General features: G+C 40.9%; 1 protein-coding gene across 3 annotated transcripts in view; it reads right to left on the reverse strand.

The window, feature by feature from the left end:
* HDAC4 (histone deacetylase 4) overlaps positions 1-23,481 on the reverse strand; it is a 223,581-nt gene that overhangs the window by 26,831 nt on the left and 173,269 nt on the right. For all 3 annotated transcript variants that reach the window (XM_039323459.1, XM_039323460.1, XM_039323458.1), the window contains one exon: positions 15,787-15,906. In XM_039323459.1, coding sequence (XP_039179393.1) covers positions 15,787-15,906 — 120 coding nt within the window. The remainder of the gene's footprint in view (positions 1-15,786; positions 15,907-23,481) is intronic.

The raw sequence follows: 23,481 nt of genomic DNA on the forward strand, positions 1-23,481 counted from the left end.
CAAATGATGTAGAGCTGGCAACGCCCACCCAGTAGGCCACACCCACTTCATCCACGCCCACACAATAGGCCGTACCCACCTGGCCCCCCGAGGGCAACTGCAATGCTGATGCGACCTTCAATGAAATTGAGTTTGACACCCCTGCCTTAACAGTTCATCATACAATTTAGCCTCCAGATCCCTTATCAGCTTTGTTCTTCTCTGCACAAATTCTAGGGCCTCAACATCTTTTTTTTGTATCATGGTAACCAGAACTCGATACAGTATTCCAAATTGGCCTACTAGTGCAATATAGTGATCTTGATGTCATCCTTTGATATACTTAGAACAGTGTGGCTTTTGGGGCAGTTTTTTGGCTTTTTGAAGATTGTAACCACATCAGCTCTTTTCCAGTCCTCTGGCAGTTCCCCCATGCTCCAGGAGCTATGAGTGATCATTTGTGGTTCTAAGATCATCTCTTCCAGCTCCTCAGTACTCTTGAGATGTAAACCATCTGATCCAGGAGATTTGAACTTGTTCAAATAGATAGGTATTCTGATTCCAATCCTTGCTTATTTTGACCTGCATTCCTGTTTATCTTCCACAATGCTGCTTTTGATGGGCTTGACTATTTTTCTTTTTGTGAAGACAGATGCAAAGAAGGAATTAAGCAGTTCTGCTTTCTCCTTGCTGCACATCATATTCTTGCCACCTTCCTCCACTACAGGTAGTCCTTGACTTACAACCATTCATTTAGTGACTGTTTGAAGTTACAATGGCGCTGAAAAAAGTGACTTATAATTGTTTTTCACATGACTGTTGCAGCATCCCCATGGTCATGTAATCAAAATTTAGATGCCTGGCAACTGATTCATATTTATGACAGTTGCAGTGTCCTGAGATCACCTTTTTTATCTTCTGACCACCAAGAATGGGGAAGCAGATTCATTTAACAACCATGTTATTAAATGAACAATTACGGTGATTCACTTAACAACTGTGGCAACAAAGGTTGTAAAATGGAGCAAAATTCACTTAACAAATGTCTTGCTTTGCAAGAGAAATTTGTGGCTCAGTTGAGGTTGTAAGTCAAACACTATCTGTAGTGAACAGATCATTTCCTTGAATTTTTTTTTTCCAAAATTTTATTTATAATACAATTAAAAAACATTGGATGTAACGTGACATTCCAGTATATACATTCTTATCAAGTTGTTCCACATTTTACAATCGATTCTTCATCTATAATTATACATCTAAGTTTTTTATACAGTACTTATTCTAAAATAACATATATTTCTATCTTAACTCTAACCTTTAATCCCAACCATCCTTCTCGAATCCCTCCAATGGTAAAATTTATCCCAGGTTTCGAAATAAGTTGATCCACATTTGTCTTTCAATACCACTGTGAGCCTGTCCATTTCCGGACATGCTAATATTTTATATAGTAACTCTTCCTCTGTGGGGATTTCTTTGCTCTTCAATTTTGCGCAAACGCAAGCCTAGCTGCAGTCAAGAGGTGTAACAGCAAATAGATTGTTCCCTTATTGTATTTCTCTGTAGTTATTCCCAACAAGAAGAGTTCAGGTTTTAACTCTAAGTCTTAATATGTCTTTCAGCCAACTTCGTATCCTATTCCAATACTCACGGGCCTTTGGGCATTCCCACCACATATGGTAATACGATCCAATTGCTATTTTACATTTCCAGCATAAAGGAGAGATATTTGAACCCATCTTAGCTAGCCTTGCGGGTGGGAAGTGCATCTATAGAACATCTTGTAAAGATTTTCCTTGTACGAGGTAGCTAGAGTGAGTTTCCTATTTCTTTCCCACAGTTTTTGCTAAATCTGCAGGTCGATACTGAAACCAAAATCTCTACTCCAAACTAGCATAGTCTCCTTGACCTGTTCTTCGTACATTGCCTGGTCTAAGAGAAAGTGATATATATTTTTAATTATTTTATCCTCGGGACCTAATAATATTTTATCTAGTTCTGTCGGTTCTATTTTTATACCCCACTCTTTTTTGGTCTTTCCTATATCTTGCTTGTAGTTGGAGATACGTCCACCATTCTAATTCTATCCCTGCATCTTGAAGATTTTTCCTCGATTTTAATTCTACTCCTCTCATCTAATATGTTTTTATAGGTTATTACTTTCCCCAACTGAATGATCCTTCTAGTGTCGAGATCCAATTGGGAACTTGCCTATAATTCTGTTGCCGGATTTTGGTCTGAACATCTATTAATGCCCGTCTGATGTATGCCTCTGGAAGTACTGGTGAACTTTATGTTTCTCGTCCCATAACAAGGCATGCCATCCAGTCTGCATGTCATGACCTTCCAATTTTAATAATCTCCGATTTTCTAATCGCACCCATAGTAGAATTCTAGATTGGTAGTATTTTTCCAGATCAGGGAGGCCAAGACCCCCCCTTTCCTTAGCATCCTGTAATAATTTTAATTTAATCCTTGCTTTTTTCCCTTGCCAAATGAATTTAAGTATGGATTGATTGAACTTTCGAAAGAATTCCTTTTCTAGTGTAATTGGTATGCATTGAAATAGAAATAATATTTTAGGTAGTACATTCATTTTAATTATGGCAATTCTACTCATGAAAGAGAGCTGGAGTTTTGTCCAGGTATCCAAGTCAATTTTAATCTGTTCCATTAATTTATCATAATTGTCTCTTTTAATTGTTATACACTTAGCTGTTAAGTGTATCCCTAAGTATCTTATTTTCTTTGTGATCTGAATGCCTAATCTATCTGTTAATTCGTTTTTCTGTGTTCTAATCATATTCTTCACAAGCATTTTGGTTTTTTCCTTATTTATCTTTAGGCCTGCCATTTCACCATATTCACCCAGTACTTCCATTAGCCTTGTCCCTGATTGTAAAAGCTCTTCAATTATAAAAACAAGATCATCAGCAAAGGCTTGCAATTTGAAGATTTCTCCCTTGATTTCTAATCCTTTAATCTGCTCATCTTTCTGAATCATTCTATTTAGTATCTCCAGGGATAATATAAACCAGGGGCAGGCAACCCAAAACACTCAAAGAGCCACTTGGACCCGTTTCCCACCAAAAACAAAACACCGGGAGCCGCAAAACCCTTTTGATATCTAAAATTAAGATAACACTGCATATATCCTTTTTTACCTTTATTATAGGTGTGTGTGTGTGTGTGTGTGTGTGTGTATGTATATATATATATATATATATGTATATATTTGTTTTCTGACTTACATATGTGTGTGTGTATGTATGTATATAATATATATATATATATATATATATATATATATATACACACACACACACACACACACACACACACACGCACACACACACGCACACACACATTAAAAATAAAAATATGACTTTTGGGAATATCCATACTATTAAAACAATGATCACCAAGAGAATGCTTTAAGAGAATAAAATTACATACACACACAGGTTAAAAAAGGATATATGCAGTGTTATCTTCATTTTAGATGTCAAAAGGGTTTCTCTCTCTCTCTCTCTCTCTCTCTCTCTCTGTGTCTCTCTCTCTCCCTCCCTCTCTATCTGCCCTTGGTCTGCCACTCCTCTTCCCCCATTCTCTTTCTTTCTCTCTCTCTTTCCTCTCTTTCTCTCTCTCTCTCTCCCTCCCTCTTTCTCCCCCCCCCCCTCCTATCTGCTGCTCACCTGGCAAGCTTCAAGCTGTTGTCCAACAAGCTCAGGGGTAAGCAACCTCGTCTCTTTTATGACTCATGGACTTCAACTCCCAGAATTCCTGAGTCAGCCTAGCTGGGCTAGCTAGCTCTTTCCTGCCCTTCCTGCTTCCTGCAGAGACGCAGCAAAGGGAGGAGCTCCGCCCAGTAAGCTTTTCAGCTCCTCGGAGAACACTGTGAGTGTACTCTCTTTTACACACACACACACACAAACACACAAACACACACACAGAGAGAGAGAGAGAGAGAGAGAGAGAGAGGGAGAGAGAGAGAGAGAGAGAGAGAGAAAAGCAGGGAAGCGCAATTGCCTCTCTCTGTCTCTGTCTCTCTCTGCAAAGGCAGAGGAGGCTGGGAGCCACAGGGGAAGGCTCAAAGAGCCGCATGCGGCTCCGGAGCCGCAGGTTGCCGACCTGTGATATAAACAATAATGGGGATAACAGGAAACCTTGCTTTGTACCTTTTTGGATTTGGAAGCTTTTAGTAGTTTCTCCATTGATTATCACTTTAGCTACCTGTTTGGAATAAATCGCTTTGAACATGTTTAAAAAATTTTCCCCGAAATCCATGTATTCCAATTGATTAAACATAAAATCCCATTTCACATTATCAAATGCCTTTTGTGCATCAAGAAAGATTAGTTCCATTTGTTTTTCATTGTGAATTTCATAATATTCCAATACATCCAATATGATCCTAACATTGTTTCTTATATATCTTTTGGGTAGAAAACCATTTTGATCCGAATGTATGAATTTTACTAAGAATCTTTCGAGACGTTTAGCCATTGTGGCCATAAAAATTTTATAATCCGAATTTAATAATGAAATGGGTCTATAGTTTTTGATGTATGCCAAATCTGAATTGTCCTTGGGGATCAAAGTAATAATTGCTTCTTCTCATGAGGTCGGAATTTTCACATTCTTCAGAACCTCGTTGAACAGATCTATTAATATTGGACTTAGAGCAGGGCTTTTCAATCTTTTCACCCATTGTACCACTTTTAGGATATAGCAATATCCGAGTACCACCAGGCACCTAGCAAGGTGTCAAAAACTTGATGACCAAAAAAAAAAAAAAAGGAAAAAAGTGATGAAATACAGGTAGTCCTCGACTTACAACAGCTCGCTTAGTGACAGTTCAAAGTTACAATGGCACTGAAAAAAGTGCCCCCCAAGCCACAGCCGAGCAAGATACCAGCCTGCCCGCCTGGCCACGCTCTTCCTCCTGTTTGAGGTTTCTATTGTTGTGAGCATTTCTGTTGAGGATTGGCAGTGGGGGGGGGGGTGTTTGGTTTTTATTCCCCCCCATCTGCTGGGAGGTTGCAGCAGGTTTTGGTCACTTCACATGACACTGGGACACTGTGACCATCATAAATATGAATCAGTTGCCAAGCGTCACAAGACCCCGGAGATGCTGCAACATTCCAGCTGATTGGTGCTTCTTCAGGACTCAGCAGAAGTGCCAGGATCAGTGCTGCTTTCCAGCTGATTGGTGCTTCTTCAGGGCTTAGCAGAAGCATCAGGATCAGTGTGAGCTCCAGCTGGAGACTGGCGCTGATCCTGGTGCTTCCATTGAGCCCTGACAGCCCTGCAGCTCTAGCCATCTCTCGCTCAGGCTTGTGTGGTGCTGCCACCAGTTCAGCTCATTTTCCTCCCCCGCTACCAGTTTTCTAGGATAGTCGCGTACCACCTGCCAGGTGCCACTTCCAAATTTAAGCTTGTTGACAATCATGCCATATCAATCCTGGATGTTGCCCCGAAAAATACGTATACTGCTTTTTCCTTGTATTTCTCTCCCTCCAAATATCCTGAATGTTGAGTTCCTCTGCCATTTCTGAGAAGGTACTAAGTAATGTTGGTCTAATTCTTTTTCTAGTCTTATCACTTTTGTAATCCAATTGGCTATCCTTGATCACATTGAAATCTCCCATTATACAAATATTATCATAATCAAATCCACTAATAATGCTATGTAATTTTTTATAGAGTTGTTTCTGACCTCCATTGGGAGCAGTTTCCCGCAAGAGCTATTTTTACTTTATTCAAAATTACTTCTATTATTAAGATTCTACCATCTTCATCATTATAAACATGTTTGTTGGAATTTCCTCATTGATATATGCTACTACTCCTGCTTTCTTTTGTTGTGAGAGCGCAGCAAACATTTTTCCCAGCTTAGGGCAATTTAATAAATATTGATGTTGTTTTTTAATATGCACTTCTTGTAAAATTATTATATCCAAATTCATCTTGCCCAGTTTATTTAAGAATTTTTTCCTCTTTAATGGGGAGTTAAAGCCATTGATGTTCAGAGATATAATCTCAATTCCTTCTTTTGCCTCTTTATCTATATTTGGATCTTGTTACTATTGTCGGTCTAGACTCTTTAGCTTGTACTTCTCTTTCCACTGGCATCCTTGTCGATCTAACCTCTTTAATTGCTTTAAGTCTATCCTCGTCATATTTCCCATTGTCCTTTTCAGTCTCTATGTCATCACCTCTCCCAGTTCCCTTCTCTTTAATTTGTAATTCCTTTCCTTCTGTGGCCTGTGTCAGGATCTCACCTTCTTCTCTTACCTGTCTTACAACTAATTCCTCCTCGCTTCCAAAATTTTGCCTATAGAATTCCTCTGTTATGTCTATTGTATCCAGCTGAAACCTCTTTTCCTGCCACAAGACCACAATCCCTTCCGGTACCAACCATCTAAAACAGTGGTTCTCAACCTTTTTAATGCCGCAACCCCCAACCGGTTGTAAGTCGAGGACTACTCAACCGGTTGTAAGTCGAGGACTTTCCCTGCCCGGGAGCGCCCTGCATGCGTGGTGCCGCCCCCTGCACCAGCCGAGGTGTAGTTGGCAAGGGGAAGCAACGGTGCATGGTGACCACCGGGTGGGCCACCAGCTGGCCCAGCCCAGGGGAGGTAAGGCACCCGCCGGGCCCCACGCATGCCAGCAACCCTCCCTGCGCCCACCGGCCTCCCACCTCCCACCCCTGGCCCTCTTTTACTTACATTTTTAGTAGTTGCTCAGCAGGGAGGGGTGGAAACTTCCAGACAGCTCGCCTTCGCTGTAGACAACTTGCAGCACCGTTTGCAGAATGGGACTTTTGGCGGGCTCAGCAGGGCAGAGACAGCCTGGACAATTCCTATTGGATTTTGAAAGCCAATAGATTTAGACTCTATTCAAGAGAGTCTATTCTATTGGCTTTCAAAAGCCAATAGAATAAAAGGGAGTAGCACAGCTAAGGAAAAGGGGAAAAAATGGTGGACTGCGTTGTTTGGCGACCCCCGTGAAATGGTCGTTCGACCCCAAATGGGGTTCCGACCCACAGGTTGAGAATCGCTGATCTAAAATTAATATTTTTTCTTATCAATTTAGAGGTTATTTGTTGGTAAGGTCTTCTCATATCTCTCACTCTTCTTGGTACTTGCTTAAGCACAATTAGCTGTCTGCCTTGATATTCCAGTGGATCATCTCTAGTCCTAAATAATATTTCATCTCGGACAGATTTCTTAACGAATCTTATATGAACCTCTCTGGGGAGGTTGTGCTGTCTCGCATAGTTTGTGTGGATTCTATAAATCTCATCAATCTCATTGGCCATTTCCTCTTTACTGGTCCCTAGGGCCCTCGCCAGAATACCTGTCACCATTACTGGTAAATCTTCACCTTTCGTCTCTCTTATATTTTGGATCCGTAGGTAGTAGGCAGCCTTCTCTACTTCCAGAGAAATAACTGTCAATTCTAATTCCCTGTTTGCCTGAACTAATCTCTCATTCATTTCGTCTACTCTCAGTTCTTCTTTTTCCATTCTTTCTTCCATTTCCTGTAATTTTTGTTCATTTTTCATGATCAGTTGCTGAAAGCACTCAAATTTCCCATCCATAGACCTCATCTTTTCCTTAAGTTCCCCTGTATCATTTCTCACTTCCCCTATCTCTTTTTAAAGTCTTCATGATTTTTACACATCACCTCATGCATTGATTGCAATATTTGTTGCAGATCTTTAAATGAGTTTGCTCTGTCTCTTTGTGTCACCTCTTCCAGGGATTTTTGCCTAGCTGGGCTTGGTTCCATTGGTGAGGTATGTGTTGTCTGCTTCTTCCCTATTCCAACTCTCCTGAGATTAGGAATGCTTGTCATCTTTCTCAACTTCTCAAACCAGCCACTCCAATTATTTAGTTACTCCGTTTCTCTCCAGAGTATATAGATTGTCAATATTAAAGCTAAGTATGTTATGCTTTATATATAATAGTAACTTGTTAATTAAATATATTGGATACAGTTATTCATATGCTTAACCCTATATTTAACAAAAGTCAATGTCCACAATAAGCTTATCAGTGAATATAATCCAAAGACAATTTTTGATTATAAGCAAAAATCCATCATTTCAAAAAGTTCAATAGTTGTATATTTTCCTTATAGTTCCTTATAGTATCTTTTAGATTTTGAGATCAAAAAAGAAAAAAGAGATTTTACACTACTTTCTGGTTTATACTTACAACCAAAACTAAGTATATTTTAAGTCACAAGATTGCTGTTTCCTCTTATCTTCTTTCCCTTCCTTCCTCTCAACTTTCCCTCCTGGATTGTTCTCAATTCAACCAGCAGGTGTCTTTCTTGCTATTATTTCTAGTAATCAACCTGCAGTCTCAGAGCAAAATGTCTGCTTGCTTGGCTTCTTCTGCACTTTCACTCTGAGATTTTACCGTGGCTTTGCCTCTTGAAGTTAGACTTCCCTTCTAGAAAGGGAGGGAGGACAGAAGGAAAGGAGGAAAACGAAGGAGGAAGGCAAAGAAAGCTCCTCGTCGATTTGAAGTTCTGGTGTAGTTGCACCAATGCAGGCCAGCCTTCAGTGCCCGAACTTTGTTTTCACCGCTAGTGAGAGAGCAAGGAGGGAAGCTCCTCTCCTCTTTTCTTCTGGGCTTCTTGTTCTTCCGTCTTTTCCAGAAAACCTCTGGCAGATTCTCTCACCGGATCACTCCTACAGAGACGTCAGGATTACTTTGACTGGATCTGTCCCATTTCTATCCCGCTAGATCACCGCTATCATTGGTCAGCTGTCGGCTGTCATTTCTTCGCGGCCATTAAAGGCCGTCTCTTTCCTCTGCTTGGCTTTCCAAGATATAATGTAAATCATAATGTAAATCATGATCCAGAAATCCAAAATTCTTTCAATTGTACCACCCTTGTTTGAGTCATCAATCACCACCACACCTTTTTCTCTTTGGGGAACCCAGGGGATTCCTCTTCTTTGTGACAGTCTGTGTTACTTTTCTTCCTGTGACTGGAAAAAATTGATGAAGACTCTCTATGGTCCGCAATATCATTGACTATGTTACCCTTCTGGAATGGCCTAGGAGGCACTGTGTTGTTCTGGTTCACTTCCTTCCTCTGTTATCAGTTGAAGTTGATAGGAAGTGAGAGGTCTGGTCCTTGCCCCCACTTTGTGTGGTCACACAGGGTTCAGTACTTTCTCTACTTCTGTTTAACATCTACAGGTAGCTACCAAATGAAATCAGTCATCAGCATGAAGTGAGATATAATCAGTATGCTGATGATATCTAGTTGTTTGTCTCAGTCCCTGCCACGACCTCCTTCTCACAGTGCGTGGAAGCTGTTAAGGGTTAAACGGGGAACAACATACTGAACCCTGGGATGACAGAATGGCTCTGAATTTGGAGTTCTTTGGTCCATGAAGAATTGCCAATTTTTATCTTGAATGAAGTTGCACTGCCCCAGATGGACCCAATGGATAATCTGAGGTTCTCCTAGACTTGCTCAAGGTGTAGATTGCAGTTGTGGCCAGGACGGCCTCTACACAAATGTGGACTGTGTGTCAGTTAGTTATACCCTTTCCTAGACCAACAAGCCCTGCTCACAGTGACCCATCCCCTAGACTATTGCAATGTGCTTTACATGGGGCTGCACTTCAAAAGTATCCAAAAATTTCAATTAGTACAAAATGTCATGGACCACATGATTTTGTATAAGTCTAGATTTGCACACATCAGATGTATTGTAGGCGGTCCAATTCAAAGTGATGATTGTCACCTTTGAAGCCCTACATAGTTTGGGTCCAAGTTATCTGAACAGTCTTTTCCCAGTTATATTTAGCCAAATCACCAGAACTGGGAGGCAGAGAATGTTATGAGTCCCCTCTATTAAGGAGGTCGATCTAATGCAATGGTTCTCAATCTTTTTAATGCCGCGACCTCCAACTGGTCATAAGTCGAGGACTACTCAACCGGTCGTAAGTCGAGGACTACTCAACTGGTGCAGCACCATTTGCCGAATGGGACTTTTGGTGGGCTCAGCAGGGCAGAGACAGCCTGGACAATTCCTATTGGCTTTTGAAAAAGAGAGTCTATTCTATTGGCTTTCAAAAACCAACAGAATAAAAGGGAGTAGCACAGCTAAGGAAAAGGGGGAAAAAATGGCGGACTGCATTGTTTGGTGACCCCCGTGAAATGGTCGTTCGACCCCAAATGGGGTCCCGACCCACAGGTTGAGAACCACTGATCTAATGGGACGAAGAAGGGTCTTCTCCACAGTATCACCTTCTCTATGGAACATCATTCCTGTGGAGTTAAGATTGGGCCCCCACCTTGATACTCTTTCAAAAGCTCCTGAAATGTTTGCCAGTGGGCCTGGGGACCCCAGGGTGATACAGAGCCCATTGAGTGGTTGGTTTGATTGTTGTTGCCAGAGGTTGTGAGAGTTTATTGTATTTTGTATTTTGTATTTGAAGTTTTAGTTCAAAGCCACCTGGAGTCACTGTGGATGTTAGGTGGCTTTTCTTAATAAAAATTATAGAGAAACAAAACCCTAAGCATGTAAATCATGAAGATAACATGATTTTAGTTTTTAAAAAATGTAAGTTTTTCTAATATAGCAATTAAAATATTCTTTTCATGTGGTAGTTTTAAAACAGAAGTGTCAAAAATGCTGGAGCCAAAGAGCCACATTCCAAAAAGTATGTAGGACCAGAATATTGTGGGTGGGTGCCATGACAAAAACTAAACTAAGATCTGAAGGATACTTACTTACTGAGGCTTTTAAATTCTTTCACTTTACCTTTTCTGTTTTATTCATTGTATTTTTGAATAATCATTTTAAAATAATATTTTAATACAAGGGTTCTCAAAATTTGCAATATTGCAGCCCTTTATAATATTAAATGAACTAACATTAAACAAAACAAGTCACAAAATTTATTGTGATTAATGGATGATTTTGACAGATAATCTAATGTTTTGACAAATAGATCTATCTATTTACTTAAATTTAACTCTGGGCTGAGTTGTTTCACTTGTCAGGCACAAAAGACCAGGTCCACATAGGAAGGTTCAATTTAACAATCATTTCATGGCTGGGATTGTCGTAATGTGCTCTACATGGGGCTACCTTTGAAGAGCATTCAGAAGATACAGCTGGTGCAGAGTGCAGTGGTGCAGGCAGTTCCTGGGGCCTGAAGAATGGCCCATGTAATACCATTGCTCTGCATGCTCTGTTTCCAGGTACAATTCACAGCAAGGGTCCAAACTACTTGAAACTGTGGAACTTGTTGCCTGAGTATTCTGGTTGGTGGGGTCCAGGAGAAGGTTACAACTTGCCCCCCCCAGAGTATGGTTGGCTCCAGCCCTCCTGACCTTCCGTAAGACCTTGCTCTGCCAATTAGCTTGGGGTTGTGACAATAAAGATGGCTGATCAATTAACTGATCAATATCCCACCTCCTCCATCCTTCCACATCTTTAATTGGGCCACACTGCTTGTCATTACCTGATAACAGTTAGATAAGGGTCAATAGCAATCAAGGGGAGTTGGACTTAGTTTGTGGCTACATCATGATTCTAGGCTGATATCTTTTTTCACCCCTCCCCCTGGCTCTACCATTCCTTCTCCCACATTTGAGCAAGCCATTGAAGCAAATTTGGAGAATGACTTCCCTCTAAATTGTCCATGACTTCAAGAGGCCACAACACACGTTTTTATACTCATATTACCAATAGTCCTTGGCTCAGGACTATAATGGAGCCTGCCCATTACAATTGTAAATTGTGGTGGTCATTAAGCAAGTTGCACATATGATCACTTTGCTCAACTAGTGGCTCTACCAGATGCAGTTGCTAAGCAACTGCACAGATTATTAAACAGAGGGAAAGAGCTGCCTTCTGAAAGAGGCAAGCTGCTCTCCTCCATATCTAGAAGGGAATTCCTGCACTGGACCAGAGAAATGAAGCTTGGATCCCTGAAGATTCTTGTTTTCTCCAGTCCACCATGCCAGTTCTCCTCCCCTTTGTGTGTGGCCTTTCTAGCCTTTAAAAACATTGCATTTGCTAGCTTTCTGTCTAGAAAGTCAGCAAATGTCACCTTTATGAAGGGGAGAACGGCTGGACAAAAGCCTTTTTCCCTTTAAGAAAGATCATGTCTGAAAGGAAAGAAATGCTTTTTCCAGCTAGTATACTTGAGAGCAACAAGCTGCAGAGTGAAATCCATGTGACAGGTAGCCCTTCTGCTCTCAGAGAGACTGGGTAAAAAAGGTCCATCCTAAAATAAGTTCCAATGGATCTTTTTCAGCCAGCTCCTAGAAACCAGAAAGAGTCCTGTGATAGTGATTTTGCAACCTTTCCTGCTGACTTCCTTGTTGACTTTCTGAGAAAGCCTGCAGGGAAGATTGGGAGAATGCAAATAACAATTATATGAATATGGAGCTTGGCAACCCGTTCTAAGTGCAAATGGGTTTTCAAAAGTCCAGATCACTGTTATGTGGCCTCATAGTGGGTGACCTTTGGAACTTTGAATCCGGGTCATAAGTATCTCCTAGGTAAATGTCTGCAAAATTCTAATATTATTTCCCCCAAAAAAGCAAACTATCAGGGCTACGTAGCAAGAAAAAGACTGTTCAAATTGTATTTCTACTTAATCACCAAATTTATTTGAAAATATTTAAATTTAATTTAAAGAAGTTTTCTATATATTGCAATACAGTTAGTTATCCTGGTATGAGAGCAGCGTAATATTAAATAACAGTTTATATAATTGACAACAGAGGAAGTTGTGTCAAGCCAAAAGTCCCTCTTAATCCAACACAATTGCTAATCAGGGACATCTGGGAAATTTACAAAGCAGGAATAATCTCTAGGATCTAAGATTCTAGGCTTTTAATTACAAGGAAAATAGATATCCATTCAAACTGGTACTTAGAATTTGTTAACAAAAATCCATATATGAACCAATAAGGACAATAAATTGTAAGGCTGAACTTTTCATTAACTGTTGTGCAATTAAGCATATAAATTAAGTGCTGTTTTTTTTTTTTAAAAAAAAACAAAAACTCCCGACTTTCTCCACAATTATTTCAACGGATGACCCCACACCACAATTTCCTTGAAAGTGAGACGATATCTTTCCCATATATGCTCAATATATTAGTAGGGGCAGTACAGGGAAGCCTTTACCAATTAGGTATGGGGAATTACCATGCTGACTAGAAAGTTTCAAACCAAAGCATCTGAATGGCACAGATTTGAAGTAAGTTGGAATAGGTGAAAAGAATATGTATCCTCTCTATTTTTAAATTGCAAAATCAGCATTACACAGACTGGGCAATTAATTTCTCACATTAATAAGAAACCATACCTAAATTACAAGTATTACTGTGAGAACGTTTTCATTTAAACATAAGAATATTATTTAATCTGAGAAAATCCTCTGATGGCATGATAAAACAACAAAATGAGAAGCAGAGATTTAAACATGATTATTTATTTATTTATTTCTGCCTTTGAATTAATCCTGGGAGTATCTTTTACTGGTACAGGTAGTCCTCAATTTACAATTACAATTGGAGTTTCTGTTGTAAATTGTGTCAGATCTGATTTTACAACAATTTTTATAATAAAGTAAATCCACCTTTCCCATTTTTGGGGGGGGTTGGAAATTGGCAAAAAAAGTCACAATCACGTGATGGCAAGATGTGACAACCAGCTGCAAATGTGACCTGGTTACCAAACGCCGGAATTGTGATTATGTAACTGCAATGGTCATAAGTGCAATACAGATTATAAATCACTTTTTCCAAGGCCTTCATAACTTGGATTTTCATTAAATGAATGGTGGTAAGTTGAGGATTCCCTATATAATAAATAATAACATGCCAAGCAGGGATTAATAATACAATTAATTAGATTTAATTCATTCATTCATTATTAATGCTTCTCCTGGTAATTGCCTGGACTAATCCCTGCAGTTATCTTGTGAGATTTTGGTAGTGATTTGCCATTGCCTGCTTCCTAGAACTGAGAGAGAGTGGCTGACAACTCTTCTGGAAACAGAGCTCTGGTGTTCTTCCTAGGATCTGCTCATTCTCCCAACTTAATTCCTGTTATAGCCCAAGTGTTCTTATCATTTTGGTCTTTGTCACAGCTTCTCTAGTTTCCCCTTCAGGCCCCGATACTTCTACAGTCTTTCATACTCCTTCTTGATGTTGCTGTCCCTTAGCATCACTACAGCTATCCCCACCACTGTTTTTTGGTCCTTGTCTACTACCACAGTATCTGGTTGCTTGGATAGTACCTGCCTGTCCATCTGGGTCTGGAAACTCAACAGGATCTTAGTCCTATTATTCTCTACAATGTTCTGTGGAATTTCTCATCTGGATGTAAGATACTTACACTCTGTAGATCAGGGGTTCTCAACCTTGACAACTTTAAGACTTGTGGACTTCAACTCCCAGAATTCCTCAGCCAGCAAAGCTGGGAGTTGAAGTCCATAAGTCTTAAAGTTGCCAAGGTTGAGAACCCCTGCTGTAGATGTTCCTGTACATAATGCCAGGTATTTGGTTGTGTTGTTCAGTACATGCTATTCTTGCTTGTACCTTACACCCTGACACTATGTGTTGGACTGTTAACGGCACTGAAAAAAGTGACTTATCACCCTTGCAGCATTCCCATGGTCATGTAATTTACATTCAGATGCTTGTCAACTGACTCATATTTATGATGGTTGCAGTGTCCTGATGTCATCTGATCCCCTTTTGCAACCTTCTGACAAACGTAAGTCAATGGGGAAGCCAGAGTCACTTAACAACCGTGTTACTAACTTAAAGATTGCAGTGATTCATTTAACAACTGTGGCAAGAAAAATCATAAAATGGGGCAAAACTCAGTTAACAAATTTCTCACTTAGCAACTGTCAGAATCCAATTATATTTCATCCCTAGTTATCAACTATAGAAAACCCCATTTCTGCCTTCCCTGGATTCTGTCATACGATGAAGGGAAGGGGGTGAACAAAGGGACTCACTTCCTTCAGTACACTTCAAAGAGACTGAATGTGGATATCGCCAAAAGGACTAACCATAAGAATGGGGCTATTACCTTTCATGTAGTTCTCTCTGAAGTCTCCATCCAGCCGGCAGTAAGGAAAAGGGGGTGGGAGTGTAATGCCTGAGACTGTCGCTGGAAGAAGGGGGTGATTGGGTGGGGCTACTGGGGAACCCCTTAAAACCTTGAATGGGAGAGCTTGGACCCCAAGTCCTGTCTAGAACGCCTGCAACCATTTTCTCTTAATAAAGGATGCCTGTTGGAAGAATTATTCCAAGAGTTCTGTCTCTGCAAAGTGGTCTCAATTGTGGTTGTAAGTTGAGGATTACCTATATATCACCAAGAATCCTGATGGCGCAGTGGTTAGAATGCAATATTGCAGGCTAACTCTCCTCATATTCTGAAATTCGATCCTGGCAGGGTTAGAGGTTGACCTAGCCTTCCATCCTTCTCAGTAAAATGAGGACCTAGATTGTTGGGAGAAATATGCTGACTCTATAAATCTCTCAGAGAGTGCTGTAAAGCAATATAGAGCGATATATAAGTCTAAATCCTATTGCTATTGTTATATCCATATATCTATATCTAAATTTTATATATAGATAGATAAAATACAAAACATGAAGAACTTACATTGCTACAATTATATTTAGCTGTCATGGATTTGAGGGATGAGGCTAAACAATTTCAGAGAATTAAAAACTAAAACATTTACTTCTGAAAATGGAAGAAATCACATATTTATCATATTATTACCTCATCAGGGGCTCCACTGCCTGGGAAGAAGTTTCCATCATCGTAGCGATGTAGTGAAATATAAAGGACATTGGGATCACTGTAGAAAGCTTGCTGCGTACCATTTCCATGATGTACATCCTTAAATGACAGACATAGCAATATGTCAGGATTACTTACAAGTGGCTCTGTACATGAAAACCTCTTAGGATGGATCAATTATGGAAGTAAATAGCCCAACTATATGTAACATAGTATGCTTTAGATCTCATCTCAGAATATGTTGGGATTTTAAATCACCATGGTTTTCCCACAGTATAGGTACAGTTTTAAAGATGGATGCGCTAGTCACATCCCATAAATTTTAATGTACATTTTGGAGTTGAAGTTCTTATATGAATAGAGCTCATAACTTTGTGTGTTTGTTTGTTTGTGTATAACATTTATTGGCTGCCCATCTTACCTTCAGGTAACTCTGGGCAGCTTACAATCTTAAAAATAAAAACTGTATCAAGATAAAAGCCTAAATTGGATACACACACAAATATAGTGACCCAATTAAAAGATAGGAACACAGGAGCAGAACAGAGGAAAGGTGGGATCTGTTGTTAATCGATCAACCACCTTTACTGTGATATTCTCCCATTGGAGCCCCAAGCCAACTGGCAGAACCAGGTTTTTAGGCTCTTATGGAAGGTCGGGAGGGTTGGAGCCAACCTCACTCTGGGGGCAAGATGTTCCATAGGACAGGTACAATGGCAGAGAAAGCCCTTCTCCTGGACCTCCCTGGCTGGACTACTGGGGCTGACAGGACACACAGCATGTCTCCTTTGCTGGCATAGGTGGGGCAGGCTAATCCCAGTGGGATGAGAGGGTCCCTTAAGTCATTACAGTGACCATTCTCACAGAACTGGTGGTGCCATCCTCAGGGCGCAAGGGGAGCTTGGTAGCCCTCCTTGACTCAAACTGTACCAGGTGCCTGGTCAGCTCTGCCCTAGTGTGAAACTAGGTCTGAGACTCAGACAAAGTGCCTGTGGTTTTTTGCCAGCTGGACAACTTGGAAGTAGGGGGGCCTGTACAATGTTCATCACCGAACCAATAGAGGTGGGAATAGGGGCTCATATGGAAACCTTGAGCTTTATTGTGATGCCAGGCATGGAGAGACCCCTTGTATTGGGGTTGGCATAGCTACTGAAGTTAAATCCTTATGTAAACTGGAGAAGGAAAATGTTAAAGATTTGATGAGCTAGCCCCAAGGGAAAAATGAAAGAGAGACTTGAGGTCCCTACCCCTAAGGGCAAAGCCAAGAAGGGAGGTGGGAGCTGTGACAAAGGAACGCCCCAACGGTGATCCCTGGATTGCTAAAGAATATTGGGATCTACGAGATGTTTTCAATGAAAAGAACTCAATTGCTCAACTGATCGCTTCATAGAAATCTTACTGGGGGCTAAATTGCCCAAGCCCAATCTGTATTCCTTGATCCCCAGAAAATTAGAGGAACTGCAGGCATTCATAGACAAAAACCTAGAGTGTGGTTTCATACAACCCACCAGACCGTGAGTGGCTGCCCAGGTACTGTTTAAGAAGAAGGATGGGTTCTTTCGTATATGTATAGACTACTGTGGGCTAAAGACTATTTGCATGGAAAATGTCTACCCACTTCCCCTAATGAAGGATATGCTAGCCTATTTGGCAAAGGGGAAGATTTTTACCACATTGGACTTGCAGGAAGCATATGACCGGGTTAAGCGATAGGATGGGAGACCACCAGGATAGGCCGGGAGGAGGGGGCAAGGGGATGGTGAAAGGACAACATGGCAGGACTAAAGCAGGACTTCCCTCAGACCCTCCTTCCCTCTCGTTCCAATCTCCCTATCTCCCTCCCTCCCTCCCTCCCTCCTTTCTACCTTCCTTTCTTCCCTCCCTCCCTCCTTCTCATCTCTCCTTCTTTCCTGTTTACATCCCTCCCTGCCTCTCATTCCAATCTCCTTCCTTCAGTCCTATTTCTCTCCCTCCCTGCTTCCCTTTCTCATTCCAATTTCCTTCCTTCCTGTTTCCTTCCTTCCCTCCCTCCCTCCTTCTTTGCCTCCCTCTTTATCATTCTCATCTCCTTTCTTCCCTTTGTTTCCCTCTCTCCTTCCCTATCTCCCTCCTTCTCATTCCCATCTCCTTTCCTTTCTTCCTGTTTCCCTCCCTCCCTCCCTCTTTCTTATTCCCATCTCCTTCCTTCCTTCCTTCCTTCCTTCCTTCCTTCCTTCCTTCCTTCCTTCCTTCCTTCCTTCCTTCCTTCCTTCCTTCCTTCCCTCCGTGTCCAGGAAGAGACAAGGGGAGGGAGAGAGGTTGCCATAGCTTGAAAGGCCACTGTAAATTCCTGGACAAGAGCTGCACAGCCTTAACAGCAGAATGGCGGGACGATATTTGTCATGAGAGAGGGAGAAAAACAGGGAAGAAATGCAGCTGGGGAGGGGTCACCCTCCATGCCGAATGAGGAGACCAGCAAATGGCCCTTGCCCACTTCACACACATGGTTCTGGGGGCTCCAGGGGCGCCATAAGCGCAGTGAGAGTCCACGTTAACTACATGATGCTGTCCAGCCCCCAGCTGCCCAGTTTCGGCAGGGAGCGGCATGCTCGCTGCCTCCTGTGCACACGCCCAGGCAGGTTTGGCTTCTCGCCAGCTTCGCCTCGCCCAGCCCAGCCTCTCCGCGTTATGAGGAGAGTGGGCTGCACCCAGAAGCACTTAAAAGCCTTTTGGGATTCAATTCAACCCATTGTTTGCCCAGATAGCCCTCCGCATCACCAATTTGAAGACAAAGGGGGAAGGAAAGCCCAAACCTAGCCAACCACTGAAATGGACAATAGAGTACCAAGTGGCATTCGAAAAACTCAAGCATATGTTTGTGGCAAAGCCAATGCTATCGTGTTTTCCCGAAAGTAAAGCCTACCCCCAAAATAAGCCCTAGTTTTGATGCAGACGCAGGAAGATGGAGCTCCATCTTTTGCGTCTGGTTTCACCCTGCTGGAAAGGGTCAAAAGTCGCCCTGTAGAGGTGGCAAACAAGGAAGGGACTCTCATTCATCACAGGGGGGGGCAGCAGCCCTCCCATTTGATCCGAGGAAGCCCTCCAAACTGGCAGGGGAAAGACTGGCTGCATTTGTTTAGCCACTCTAAAGCTGCTGATAACGGAAGTCAACAAGCACTACAAGCAACTTTACAGCAACATGGATGAAACTGGGTGAGACCTGATCCTTTCTTTATGTTTTTAACATCTCTTCCTGAAAATCTGTCCAAAGCACTCCCTCCGATGAAAGAGGGAAAGGGAATTTCCGCCCCATTCCCTCAGAAAAGAAAAGCAGCGAATTAATTACTTGGGGATATTGGCGAAACCTTTAAGACTTATCTGAAATTAATATATACATACAATTTGAGAATTTGGGGACTAAAAATGTTTTTAAGACTGTAGAGGTGAGAGACAGTCGTGTGTGGAAAACTGCCCCTCCAATGCTTGTGTTTTCTCTGTATCTATCTCCCCCCGCTCACATCACCATAGCGATGTGAAAGTGCGCAGGTCTGTGTGACCTTGCTTGTCTGATAACAGCTTGCTCGCAAACAACAAGATTCTATTAACTATTCCCTGTTTTTGGCCTCTGGCTTTTTACTCTTGAGGATTGGTAAAGGATTTTAGCCAATTAAATGCTATTGTCATGCAGTAACTTTTGCTTCTTGTAAAACTCTATAAAAACAATAAACACTGCGAAGGCAGTCAGCCATTTCTTGGCACCTTGCCATGACTGAGCACTGATTACTACATATGGCGTCTGAACAGGGACATTTGGTTTTGGGACCCCTCCGGGAAGAAGCAGCTACCAACATACTTATCATCGTCTGGAACAGACCCCTAGGTACACTTTCGTCTTACGAGACCTCTCAGTGGTAAGTATGGCTGCAAATTACCCCCCCCCCAGCAAAAGCATGTACAAGAACTTAGATTCTTGCTACACAACTCAGGCGTGGCAATACTTGAAGCGGACACAAGGAAACTGGCGGCTGGGATAGGAAAACAGTATTCTTCGAATCTTGAGTATTGGACGCTTAGGCTAAAATAATTTACATCTTGAACCTTGGGCTCCTGTATAAACATCGATAGTATTCAGTGCCGTCAGGCAAGGGGAAAAAATATGGCTCAAATGCTTCAGAAGGGCAGCAATTAACTACCAGCCCCCCTTCTGCTTGCAACTAAGTAAAATTTATTCCTCTTAAAACATCTTTAATTGGATTTTCAGCTTCTTCTGAAAAGGCTAATTTGTTTGCTGTTTATTTAGAGATATAAATCAAAGTGTTTTGAGCAATTGGAATGGTTTGAAACTCCTCTGCAATTTGTTAAGTTTAATCCTGTCAGACAATGTCTGGTGGTGCTCTTGTGTTATGTGTGTGTGTGTGGCCACTCAGAACATTATGCTTGGGCTTGGAATGGTGAGAAAAATGGGAGATGATTAGGGCCCTCAAAACCACTTTTGGTTGAAATCACCTTGTCATTTTTCTCGCTTCTTGCAGAACAAGTCATATGTCTAAATAAATGTTGTTGTAACAGTATTTGTGTATATACGTTTGTCTGTGTTGTTCTGTGTTATTTCCAAGACTTGGAAGAGGGTAAAACCCTCTCTGATAACAACAATACAAAAAGGCCTTGTTAAGAATATATGGTTTGCCTGGAGAAAGTATGAAATGAAATATTTGTATGTGGAATGGTTTTATGCAAAAGTCAGTATGGAACTGAATGAGTTAATTTGTTGAAGTGTGTGTTAGCCCTCAAACCCCACCCATTCTCTCCCAAACTGTGAAAAAAATAGTAAATATTTGTATGAGAAGAATTTATGGAAAATGCATATGAAGGAGAGAAAACTATTTTTGGTATTGAGATTTCCCCCCCCCCCCGTCTCTTTCGGCTGGCTGCGTTGCTTAAAGAGCGAGAGACAGAAGGAAGGGGAGCTGTTCGTTTAATTTTTTTTTCCTTCTGCTTAGAATTGCGATCTGAGAAGGGTGGAGTGAATCTGAAAGTTGACGTTCACTTATGCAGTTTCGACAAATAATTTTTTACTCAAAAGAGGAAACAGTAATTGTTGGACAATATTTTTTATATCCAATAACCACAAGAACTAACTGAATTGCTTTGTTAAGATTTATAAATGTTTAACCTATTTATATAAAATTTGTTTCCATCTGAATGGACTTTGATTAAATTGAAGCACCAAAGATACAATTTAATTGGCTTTCAGAAATATAAAATGATTTAGGATTGCAGTAAGTCCCAGAAAAAATATAGTTGCACAAATTGATGACATCATGAGTACTCAATTTGTGGACAGAATTCCACACTTTTGATTTCTTCCTATTAGTAAATTACCTACCGGAGCATTAACTGTAATAGAAGTGCAAAAAGTATATTGGATTGAATAATATTTATTTATCCCATATCTCATCCCAAAATGTTTAATTTTTATCCAGGTGGTTGCTAAAATGATAACCTTAGGACACACACGAGCTTGCCGTCGAAAAGGAACTGATTTAATTAATATTGTTTTCAAAAATAACTTATCTCTTTAATGTGCTTTAACTGACTATATAGGCTGTATTTCATATCATTTGCCTAAAGATCTTTGACTTGCTTGTTTAATGACTTTTTCCTTTCCGGTCCAGCCACTGATTTCTTCCTCCTTCTCCCTTGCCACAAGTTACTATTTTTTCTGATGGAGGGTGAGGGAGAGGAGCAATTGCTTACAAGGATCCTCATGATGATACCTGAAAAGTGTCCTACACTGCAATGCAATCCTCATCACAATGCTCAGAATTATCTACTGTTATTTTAGCTTTTCAAATATTTTCTCAACAGCCTTTTAACTTAATCTCTGACTCTCATTATGTATGCCAACTTATTTTTACTCTTTCAGGTGTTTATATCACACCCAGGATTGACCCCAATCTCATGGCTTTGTTTTTAACTTTGCAGCAGCTGTTCCAAAACTGAAAGCATTTATAATTTTATTTCTCATATACGCAGTCATTCCTCCTGGGCCTAATTCTTTTTGTATGTCTTTTTCATGTCTTTTTATGTCTTTTATGTGGTTTTGCCTCTAATCAACTATGACAAATGGATATTATCCATGTTCTCTCTTTTTGGCTTCCTAGAAATATATTCATAAATAGGTATTTAGGAACAATTTCCCCCACCTCTACGAGGGGAAACAGCTTCACATGTTATTTTTCATCTTTTTTCAGCCGTTACAGCCCTGGGTAAGCTCTCTTCCCTTAAAACTGACAATGGGCCAGCCTATTCTTCAGTGGCTTTTTTTACAATTTTGTACAACCTGAAATATTGTTTTTACTCATGGTCTTCTCTATAATTCCATGGGTCAAGCTATCATGGAACGTGCTAATCGGTCCTTCAAGGACTGCCTTCACAAACAAATAAAAAAGGACGGATCATCTAGGGTACCCAATTTGTCATGGGTAATACAACAGGTTCAAAAAGTATTATTTACATTACACCAATTGAATATTTTCATTCAAAATTTGACCGCTTATCAGAGACACTTTCAACAGAAAACAAACTTGCCTCTACCTCTGGTATATTATCAGGCATTACCAGACAAAGCATGGTTGGGACCAGTCCCTCTGATCACTTGGGGGCGGGGCTATGCTGCTGTGCTTGCTCCTGCAGGACCTTTGTGGATTCCAGCACATTACGTTCACCCAGCCAGGGATGTCATGGCACCAGTCCCAGAAATGGCAAGGGTGACTCTACAGATGGCACAGCAACCAATCTGATCCTGACACGCCAAGCAGCCAGTGACATGGGGAAATGTAAAGAACTTGATCCCTGAGAACCTGTGTGCTGCCATTTTTGCGGTTTTAACTGCAAATTTCTTATCCATCATTTGTTTGTGTCTGATCGTTAACATCTGCCTTTTGACAACAGCAACTGTCATCCCACTCAAACAATCATTCAAGCAACGAATGAAGCAAAATCTAACATAACGCAAAACGACTTCTTTTGTTTATCTGAAATGTATGACATGGAAAATTTGCTTTCTACATGTTTAGTCTTTGTTTGCACCCCTTCTGCAGTAATTCAAAACTTCACTGACTATGGGGGTTACTGCTTAAAAAACCTCACTGTCATCGCATTGGTTCACCTGCTTTAAACTGCACAGCTTCAATAGAGACTTCCTTTTATTTTGGACATGCTTGGCTACTGCAAGGAGGGTTTTTTACATGTGGTCAAGAAACTTTAAATTATATTCCTGCTACTATTAGTGAAGCGCAATGTTGCCTCAGCCGGCTGATTCCTGTTTTGCTTTCCAAACAACAAATTCACACAAACCATTCTCCACGTGGTGTCATGCTAGACAACACTTGTGACTCTGAGACAACCTTACTTAATCAAGCAGAATATGTAGCATTGGGTATATCTCTAATGGGCGTGCCAGGACTTGCTGTTCGTGCTCACCTTAACATTAATGCTATTACATGTAATTTAGCAAAAATAATTAATACTACTTCTTCAACTATTTCAGCGATCAACCATGAACTGCAAAATTTGAGAAAAGCTATTTTGCAAAATCACGCTGCAATTGATTATTTGCTTCTGCACCAGCATTTGGGTTGTGAAAGTTTTGAGGGAATGTATTGTTTCAATATTTCTGATAATTCATGAACC

The sequence above is a fragment of the Crotalus tigris genome, unplaced genomic scaffold (genome assembly GCF_016545835.1).
Source record: "Crotalus tigris isolate CLP2741 ecotype Arizona unplaced genomic scaffold, ASM1654583v1 scf7180000024196.274895, whole genome shotgun sequence".
Taxonomy (NCBI): domain Eukaryota; kingdom Metazoa; phylum Chordata; class Lepidosauria; order Squamata; family Viperidae; genus Crotalus; species Crotalus tigris.